We start from the raw sequence: 10,767 nt of genomic DNA, 5'->3' as shown, positions 1-10,767 counted from the left end.
AACCCACTCATATCAAGCAACGGGCCCCCTCCTGTACCTACACTGTCCAAGAATGGACTATGGTGCAAGAGGTGTCTACCCAAGAGTTCGTTCTCAATTCTGGGCCAAGGAAAAGAAAGAACTACAGGGGTCTAATAATAAGGCCAAACACTGGGATCCATAGTGTAGGCATGCTGCATGGGCTTCAAGAAACAATTATCCTCTACATAACAAAATCCCATCATCCACATATGAACTCCATGCATAGTCACAATATAAATCAAAATATCACAATCTTCAAAGTAAGATGATATAATTTCAAACAAAGTATAACACATTTTCACTTCATTTAATATCATAATATTAGTATATTAAATTCAGTACTACACGAAAACATAATTTCTAATAAAACACAACTCAAACATAATTAGATCAACATACTTCCCACTTCACCAAAATTTGTCATATAATAAAATATATATTTTATTCACAGGTATACTTTTACAAATTAACTTAAGAAAATAAAAACATATAAAACACCTTACAATCTAAAAGCGTGTATATAAAATAAATTAACCCCGGTTACCTCTATTCCAAGCTTAACCTCATAGCTTGAGAAATAAGAACACAAATTATAAACTCCGAAGTACAAGATAATCTACAAATAATATAGATACAATTTAATGTACATACAAATAATTAACTTAAATTACATAGAATTTATTATTAATAATATCTATACATATATTTACTATCCAAAAATTCGTACTTCAAATAACAATATTTCTCTACCCAAATAACTCATTTAAATTATAAATATTTATAAAATATTGTTTTTATTTAATATTGTAAGAATCTCAATTATAACTTAAGTTTCCAGTTTCAAAATTTTTCTAATATATAGTCTTAACCTATTTTACATTTTAAAACCAATTAAAATATCAATAATATATTAAGTAACCCAAATAAGTTATTTAACTTAAATTTAATCGGTAAAAACATTCTATATATCTTGAATAATACATTTTCCAACCAAAATCTAGTTTAAATTCTTAAAACAATCAATAAACAAATATAAATCGATTAAAATTTCAATAATATATCAAACAACCCAAATAAATTATTTAACTTAATTTTAATCGGTATAAATATGATGTATATCATAAATGACAGATTTTCCAACAAAATAAATTTGATTTTAAATACCATAGGTAATAAATGGACAAATCTAGACCGATTAAAATTTCTTAATAATAAATCTTTAAATTTCTTCGGTCAAATATTTTCGAAACTCAATACTTACTCATACCCAGATCACAAAATTTTCTCTAAACATTATAATGATACTACTAATATAAAACTTTAAATATATAGGAAATATTCATAGGAGAAAATTTAATAGAAAGAAGTGTTTAATGTAGCTATATGATCCCCAAAGCTTGTATGACTCTTCAAACTGCTAACACTTCTTTTCTCTGGGTCTCTCCTTTGCGCATCTCACTCTTTCTTTCCATTCTTTGCGATCACTCTTTCTTTTTATCCTTCAATTCTATCGTCCTTCATCAATTTTTTTCTTCATTTATTAATGCTTCCTCCATATTTTTCTTCCTTCAGTCAAAAGCTTTCCCCAAATTCCTCTCCTCTTAAATATGTTCAGCTTTCGGTGGAAAGCTGAACGTGTTGTCCCTTCCCCTTTTTTTTTAAAAATATTAATAAAATATTATTATTTAATAGTAATAAAATGTAATATATATATATTTTTTGAAATAATAGCTCTTTTTTTTTAAGGATGTTACAAGTTGCAAGCTATTAATTTTATGTTGCAAATTGTTGAATTCTTGTTATAAATGATCGAATTTGAATTATTCATTTATTCGCCCATAAAATTTACCAAGATTTGCAGTAAGAAATTGACGATTTGTAACAAGAATTTAACGATCTGCAACACAAATAAAATAAAGTATTTTTGTCTTCTTACGTAAACAATTAAAAAAATAGCAAATAAAGACTCCCAATATGTAAAATTATGATTTGGGACTCTCAATTTAGAAAATAGCAAATAAAGACCTAATACGATATTGCAAATATGAAATCTTAGTGAAATGTATGAAATACCCCTCAGTCAAGTTATGATTTGGTCTACTGAAGTTGTCATTCGCTAAAGTGAACTTGTTATTTCCCATAGTCAACTTATCATTTGACATATCTTAGCGAAGTTGTGATTTGGTCTACTAAATTATCATTTGTTAAAGTGAAATTGTCATTTTCTATAATTAACTTGTCATTTGGTCAAAGGGCATTTCAAACATTTTACCAAGATTTCATATTTGCAATATGAGACCGGGCCTTTATTTGTTCTTTTTTAAATTGAGAGTCCCATATCATAATTTCACATATTATGAGTCTTTATTTGTCATTTTTTGTAAAAAAATTTTGGTCAGGGTGTGCGGGGAAATTTGAGAATTTTTTAGAGGTTTATTGATATTAATTGATTATTGAGAGGGTTTATTGAAACTCTTCTTAACACAAATATGCACGGCATGCCCCCTCTCTTTTTGTCGTTATCATCTTCTTCACCCGTATATATGCTCCCAGGCCATTGTTATCTTCATCGTTGATCCTTCTATAAAAGTGAAAGGAGCCAAAACTCAACGTGAAACTATATCGATATTTATATGCGAAAGGAAATAATCCTCTAACATAGTTTATTTTCCTAAAAGAGATTATTTTTTGGAATTTTTTTAAATACAACAACAAAGACGATTTTATTTTTGGAAAAAAATTTGTTGGATTTTTTATTCCTTATTTTTGTGCTCTATATTTTCGAAAGAGGCCCGTTTTAATTTAGTCTAAATATGTTTTCCAAAACATGCCATGTGAAGAGCCAAGAAGAGTTGTTAAAGTAAGTAACAAGTCAGGTAATAACTCTGCAGTTTTATGAGTTCACATCTTGCTACCAATAAATCACTGAGCTCATGGATCAATTAGTAGAAATTGTTCCAATTTAACTAAAGGTCACAGACTTGATCCTTTGATAATGCAACAATATAGGAGGTAAAGTCACTATCCATATAAATCTTATTCAGACTAGTCTGGTTTATAATTTTTTGAAAAGTTAGTCAAGATATCAGGTAAATATATAGTATATGATTAAAGAGGTGCTTAGGTACATATAGAAGTGCTTTTAAAAAGTACTTTTTTGTAAAACAAAACAAATTTCTCCATATATTTACTTCGTATACCGTAAAAACACTTTTAAAATCATAATTTGGTTTCTATCCAAACACCCCGTAAGAGTTGCTACTATCCCTCACCATGGGTTAGAAGTTCTCTAATATTTTTTTGGGAGAGGATTGGATTGAGGATGAGAAAATTCATTTCTAAAAGTTAAAGGTTTGCTTGGAACTGCGATCTATGAAGAGTCTATTTATGTAAGAGGATGTTTGGATAGAAACCAAACTATGATTTTAAAAATATTTTTATGGTATACGAGATAAGTATATAAAATTTTTTTTCTCATTTTACAAAAAAATATATCTGAGAAGTAATTTTAGATGTTTCCAAACACTATCAAGGTGAATACCACTGGGTTGGCAGGTTTGGAAACCGGCTGGAGATGCTGCATCTTTTCTAAAAGTACTAAGAAAAAAATTAATAATAAATAAATAATATAGGAAAGAGGGCCATCACGTGGAAGTAGAGGCCCTGTGCCGGCTGCGGCTGCGGCTGCGGCTGCGGGGGCCGAACAAGTCCAAATAACAACAAATTAATATTTGGAGGAAAGGAAAGCAACCCTCTCTCTCTGTGTGGGCCCAGTCCATTCCTCATTACCAAACAAGTTAGCCTCATCCCACACTCATTTCTTTTCTAAGCCGTCTGAAATTCGGGCAAAAGGTGTTTTCATTCCTTTTTTTTTTTAATTTTCATCCACTTTTTATTTTAAGTTACTCCTTCAGTTCTTAATATAAATCTATTTAATTAATTTGATTAGATTAAGGAAGTTAGGTGAGTTAATTAATTATAAAAAAAGTGATACATTTTTTCTAAAATATCATAATCATCTTTCTTAATACCCCTTCTCCCTCTTCTACTTGATTATGACTGAGGAAATATCCATATGGGTAATTTAGAAGAAATTAATAAATATAAAAAATGGGTCTTATATTTAAAACCAAAACCAACTTAAGAATTAGATCCTATATTAAGAACCGGAGGAGTATAAGATTAAGATTTTAACAGTTCAGATTTTATATTTATATAATTATAAATAAAATTTAAATTTTAAAAAAATAAATAAAATAAAAAAATTACTAAATTTTAGTCACTATAATTCCAAACAATGATAAAAAAATATTTTGTAATATTATCTTTAAAATATGAAATTTAAACCGTTAAACTTACATTCTTAATAGTTGAGATAGGAAATGTTAGAGAGGAAAGTTTCTCGTATATTATTGGCAAATCTTTTACGTCTTACCTTTTCATTTTCTCATTATCGCTCTCATTATTATTAACATTCTTTTGTTTTCTTCTCCCTTCGGAATTTGCTGGGTTTTAATGGTGGCCCCCACCAGTTCAGTCCTGCAAATCCTCTCCCATTTGTCACTCACATTCAATTCTCTCCATTTCAGGTCCAATCCCACTTCTGTACTCTATCTCTTTTATCTGCACCTATTTTACAGTTTTAGGCCTCCCCTGCTCCTCATATAAAATCAGTTATTTGAATGCTTTGTGTGCCTTTGGGATAATATCATAATAGTGAAAATCTCTTATAAATAAATTTCACATAAATCAAGATAAAACTCTTCTCACATACTTATCTCGTATTCCGTAAATCACTATTAAAAAGATGCTTATGTAATTATAAGCTGTTTCAAACAGGCCCTATATCTATGTCAATTTGACACTACTTTCAATTTATATGTTTAAGTACTTCAAAACAGAAAATACAATATTTAAACAAGGAGCATGGAAAAGAGAAACACCAATTTAATCTAAGCGTTCAAAAAGAGTAAAACGCATTGAGCAGGCTCAATACTCAATTCATTTTCTCGCCTCTTTTTCTCCCCGAAAAAAAAAGTTTACCAAAAAAATGTTCAGATCATGCATGAACATTCATAAGCAGAGCAGGGTCCCACATAATTGGTTACAGAGACTGCAGGTACACGTTAAATATGCTAGGGGCATTCCATAATTGTTATTACTTTAATCCTTAAGCGCAAACAACGTAGCAGAGTGGGAGCCATTGATTTGGTTTGGTGCTCGAATTCAAAAGTTTTGTCTGTCTGGTGGGATGTGGCATAGATTCTTGTCTCATTGGTCACAAGCGTGTAGCTGAAAAGACAGGCCTCCCCGTCCTGTGATTATGAATTATCATGAGGCATTTTCTTTCTCAAAGAAGTCAAATGCTGAATGAGTAAAACCCACTTCACCGCTTCACTTTTCCCCATCCCTCAATGGATAAAAGCCTTTCACAGTGGAGCATCAACCACGCATTGGCATGTATGTCCCTAGTACCGCTCAAGCAAAGGGGATTACCTAAAAGCTGCAAAAAGCAGTCCAATGATTACCCCCTATACTGCACCAGTTTCAATAAACGAACAAGAATTCCCAGAACGAATCATCTCCATTGCAGTTGCACCAAAATATTGAATATAACATGCATACTTCGCCACCATTTGATCTGGAGAAGGGAGGGTTCTAGAGAAAGTAAAGGTGCAGCTCATTGTAGCAATCACAAGCATGTAGAACAGTAAGAACAAGCTGGCTCGGGTATGAACAAGGCTGTATTGGTTGGGAGTGGATGAACTTGTTGCTAGCAACTAATCTCTTAGTATAGAGAAGTTGAAATGTGAATTTATTGGAGTAAAAACCCAATTCTCCGTGCAAATTAGAGATCAATCAAAGTGATACACTTCCAATCTACAGGCATCTCGGGGCGCTTATTGGGGACATGACCACTATTGACTACCCAAAAAATATACAAATTCACAAAGATATATAACTGCTGTAATTGAGCTAAGTTTACAACAGTTGCTTCAATTGAGATGGTCTCTTCCTGAAATTGACATGATATGTAGTATGTTTGCTAACAATAGTTTTTCTTTTTTTGGCCTGAGTTTGCTAATGATAGTTGAATTCAAGGAAAAGCAGCAACTTGCTAAGGGTTTTCAGCATCGCTTGAACCAGGACGGGCATCCAAATTGAACTCCTCAGCAACATCATCAGCTATTCTCCATCTGTTAGATGCATAAACAGATAATATATTTTACGTTTCAACTTCCCGAGTACAAATTATTAAATCCACAGGGTTTTAAACCAATACCTCTCGAGCACAAACTTCCCTTCCTTGTATCTTTCATTTTTGTCATGTGCCATAACCTTAAGAAATGAAAAATCAATGTCAGTTAAGACTATTGTGTCACCAAACCTGATCATACTGCATACCAAATAATCGCACTGAAAAATTAGTGTGCTATCAAAGCTAATGCTGATTGAATGAACCCGTGTAAACATTAAAGAAAAAGAAGCTATTATAATCCAAAAAGAGAAGATAAATGAATACAGACGAGTAATCCTAGAGCTCATTTATAGAGGAGCTCTAATCCCAATACTAATCTCATTGGAAGTATCATAATCCAAAAAGAGAAGATAAACTCTATCCACTTGAGTCTAATCAAATCCCAGACTTCTAAAACAAACATAAAATTCAAAACAAACTAAAGTGACTGTCAAATCCTTTGGTGCCTAGCATAGGTTCTCCTTCATCTTTCCATAACAGGGGAATGGTGGATCAGGCCGAAAAGAAGAGAGGGGGAAATGGTGGAGACGAGCACTGTTGCTCGTAACTTCAGGAACTAATTCTGGTTTCTGTTCACATGATACATCCTGGATTATTTCACTTATAAATCTTTAGCAAAACAACACTGTGAACCTTCAGATATGTAAATCGAAGAACAGAATGTCTCGTATTTATCAAACTCATTCATAAAACTACAATATAACTGTCGGGTTGATTAAATCTAATTATGAATTACATTGAATCATGCTTGCACAATGGTCATACTTTAACATAACGAAGGTGCAGCAAGAAACTTACATATTTCCACCCAAGAATTTGCCCACAGCAGCAACAAAATATTTCTTCAACAGTATGCAAGCCAGACATCATCATCCTCTCCTCCTGAGGCCCAAGTGATATATTTACCCTATCAGAGACCAGAAACTAATGAACAAAAAGAAATAAAAGCATTTATTCACGAAGATCCTAATGAATCTATTAATGGTTGGAGAAAGTAAATGTTTGAACCAGTGTGACTCTAAGTGGCATTCTCTAGAATAAAAACAACTATCATCTGAGAAACAGCAAACTTGTTAAGGGGATAACAGAGAGCCAGTTCACGTTGCATTACTTCAGGCTAAGTGGAACAATAGAAAATCATTCAGCTTTATTGTGGTGCAAAAACAGTAGTTATTCTATTTCCATCATTGTGGGGTCACTAGGAAGTTTGCACAGAGGCTCCAACATGTGTCATAAGAGTTCAATAATTTTTTACCATTACATCAATGGTCAGTCATTTTTGTGATTTGGCTTATAAGCTGATGTTTCGCATTGAATGATAGCACAGAGAAATGCTAGTTATTCAAACACATTTTCAAAATTAATGCTCTGCTTGAGTGTTTATGAGGGGATGGAATAGGATGGCAAATATCTGAATGGGATTGCTAAGAAGTCTTAATGAAGGGAGTCCTTTCCAATTGTTTGGAAGTTGCAATGAGAAGAACGGGATGAAACGCTTAAAAATCCCTTTTTCCAACTTGTGAAACAGACATGTAAGAGTAAACTAGGGTAGAGAGTGCATTTATAATTTAAAATTTGGAGCAAATAATTCCCCCCCGCCCCCCTGGCCCTGGGCCACGGGGAGGAAAAACAGAACGGGGTTTTGGAGGGCAAAGTGCAGTCTTCTACCATTTCATCCTTTAAGATAATCTCATAAAGGCCCAACCCACACTCACTTAAGCTCCTCCATTTCATTCCTTGTCATCCATCCAAACACTACCTATAAACAAAAGAGGTCACATAACATTATTGCCACCCACACTTGTTACTAGAGAGCAATGAGTTGTCAGGACGGCAAATGCTACAATTTGTCCTCCAGGTGTCAAGTGTGACAATTATGGTTACAAAGAAAAAGTGGCACACTCATTTTTTCACAATATAGAATAGTACCAAACTCGTTAAATATTTTGTTGATTGGAAAACTGCTCAATTTTTAAGTCTCTTTGCTCTTGAATCCTCTTGTCCTCTCGGATGGCATTTGCCTCAGATTTCCTTTAAACTTCTGTAAGTCCATATTGCTGGGCACAATGGAGGCTTTGAAATAATTGTGTAAGATTGACACTATTAGTAACTTCAATAAGGAACCAACATCAATATTCTGACAACCCAATAGGCTTCCCTCTTACAAAGGTCATGTACTATTAAAATCTGAAAACAATTGAATCATAATTTTTTAATGTAGTTTCCCATATTGGTAAAGGAACAGATGATTTGGAGAAGGACAGGACCAAAATAGGAACTTCAACCAAATCAGTTGCAAAATGCCAAATGCCGAATACTGATAAGAGTATCTCCATATCATAAGATTAAACAAGAAATGGTGAAAAAGAAGCAGAAATTTCAAACAACTTACACATTGCTAAATAGGTATGCTCTCCCTCGACGGCAGTTGAAGGACTGATTACATCACAAAGGCAAGAAAAGAAGTTAGATTGCCAAGCCATATGAAAGGCTCCTACACTTCACACAATCAATGAGCTAGACACGTTTTCAACATTCAAAGAAAAACAATTTTCAATAAAAATCTGAGATAGACAGCAAGCACAAGGAGCCAAAAACTAATTAAATCATTTTATGTTATCATGCGTGCGTGCGTGTGTTTATAAGAGGAATGCAGGAGAAACACTAGTCATTAACACCTTCCTCCAGCACTATCCATTTCAAGCACTACTCTCTGCGTACATAAACTACAGAGACTAATATACAAAAATTACCAAGATATCATCAAAAAAGTTAATTTCGTTTTGAATGAAGCAACAACAATATCAGCTATGGGGAAGATAATACTACAAAAACCAAGCAAGGGAAGGTATACAATACACTAGCAAAAACTCAGTTTTAGAGATGGTCCCAACGTCAGAATGAGAGGAAGCCCAAGTACAGTAAAAGTATACAATACACAAGAAAATAAGAGACTCAGAGAAGAAGAAAATATAGAGCGTGCACTGTAAGAATCAAAATGGAGATTTAAGAACATCAACCATCAAGGAACTAAGGTATGGTGACTTAAAAGCTGTTTTCTATGCTTTACTTAAACGGCTTTGCTTTTAGTCCGAGATTCAAATATAATACGAAACGTTGTGTCCCCCACTCCTTAAAGCATTTTGTCGTGTGTCACATCCAACGGCCAGTTTCTGTTCCCTAATCAAAGTTATTCCATTGACAAATTCTGGGACATGGTGGCGGGAGCACAGCCTTCATTCACCACCAACATCTCCCTAAAAAGGAATGATGAGTTTATATGTCAGAGAAGTCCGTTCATCCCTGCTTTCCCACCATTAATTTTCTCTCCATATCGTTGCTTGCGGATTAAAGCTAAACTACACTTGTCCAATCACTCTCTCGCCAAAATTTTACGGAACTAGTTGCTGTAACTTCATTTCGGAAAAGATCGTGCGTCTTGCCTCATGAGTTAAACGTTTACCACCATACAAGGTGGGAACGCTTCGCTGTAGACGTTTAAATCCATCAAAATTGAATTCATCGTTCCCTTGAAAATAAGATTAATAAGCTCAGTCGTACATGCCCTAATTTCCCAGAAAGTCACAGAGAACCCACAAACAGAATTAAACTATAAGTCTTCGGTTCTGAAAGCGAAGTATTAAGTTATATTTAATTAACAATATAGTTGAAGCAATTCGATCCCATCAGTTCAATCAATCAGTGCCTCGGGGTTTTGATAGATTATCTAAGGGACAAAAAAAAAAAATCAAAACGTTTCCCCCGGAACAATCGATTCCGTCCCAAAGATAGCTTATCTGCAATTGTTTCAGCTACGAATTGAAAGAAGCGACTGAGAAAAGTGAGAGAGAAAATAAAGTACCCGAGAGATAACGTCCTCAGCAAGAGCCAGAGGGGCGTCGCAGTATCTGCATCTGTAAGCCCTGCCTTCCAAATCAACTAGGAAAACCCTCCCCATCTACGCGCTATCATGCCCAGACCACCTTTCCTACAATAGCAAATAACGCGGGACAGGTCCAAATTTGCACTCGGGATCGCAGTTCGTCAGAACTCCTAGCTTCCAGCTGACGTTGCGCCTACGGAATGCGATACCGGGAATACAGGTACTTTCCGTTTTCCTCATACGCAGTCAAAGCCTCTGATGCGTAGATTTCTTTTTACCCCCCTTCTTTTACCCATAAATACAGTATCAATGTATCAGTAGAAAGATATGGCAGGAGGACTTGCTTGTCCTAATATTTTACTTTCTCGTGCCTTTGCGCATGTTCATTTCCGGAATGCGCAAATAGGCCCGGTTTAAGGCAAATCAACTTCAGTAATTTTGATCTCGTCGGCGAAAAAAAAAATCAGTAATTTTGATATCTCCTGTAAAATTCAATAGGCAACCCAAAAAACAAAAACTCTTCTTTTATGAATTGATCACACCCAATAATAGAATATTTTTCTGATCCTATTTATAAGATAGAAAAAAAAAGACGTTTTTAGTC

General features: G+C 33.9%; 1 protein-coding gene across 1 annotated transcript; it reads right to left on the bottom strand.

The window, feature by feature from the left end:
- Positions 1-5,815: 5,815 nt before the first annotated feature.
- LOC114753542 (protein yippee-like At5g53940) lies at positions 5,816-10,398 on the bottom strand. The gene is made up of 5 exons (XM_028942223.1): positions 10,143-10,398; positions 8,673-8,716; positions 7,079-7,187; positions 6,305-6,360; positions 5,816-6,218 (listed from the first exon to the last, which is right to left on the bottom strand). The coding sequence occupies exons 1-5, from the start codon at positions 10,236-10,238 to the stop codon at positions 6,140-6,142; spliced, it is 384 nt and encodes a 127-aa protein (XP_028798056.1). The 5' UTR covers positions 10,239-10,398; the 3' UTR covers positions 5,816-6,139.
- Between the last annotated feature and the right edge of the window lie 369 nt (positions 10,399-10,767).

This window comes from Neltuma alba, unplaced genomic scaffold (genome assembly GCF_004799145.2).
Source record: "Neltuma alba isolate B1F8T4 unplaced genomic scaffold, ASM479914v2 tig00007972_pilon, whole genome shotgun sequence".
In the NCBI taxonomy this organism is placed as follows: Eukaryota; Viridiplantae; Streptophyta; class Magnoliopsida; order Fabales; family Fabaceae; genus Neltuma; species Neltuma alba.
This window is presented reverse-complemented; position numbering and strand designations above follow the sequence as displayed.

What these genes read in the sequence shown, in the direction of transcription:
- LOC114753542 (XM_028942223.1), bottom strand. Translation starts at nt 10,238, where the DNA reads ATGGGGAGGGTTTTCCTAGTTGATTTGGAAGGCAGGGCTTACAGATGC. An exon ending in CTGAGGACGTTATCTCTCGG is followed by an intron (nt 8,717 to 10,142) that starts GTACTTTATTTT and finishes TGATGTAATCAG; the next exon opens with TCCTTCAACTGCCGTCGAGG. An exon ending in GGGAAGTTTGTGCTCGAGAG is followed by an intron (nt 6,219 to 6,304) that starts GTATTGGTTTAA and finishes TGCATCTAACAG; the next exon opens with ATGGAGAATAGCTGATGATG.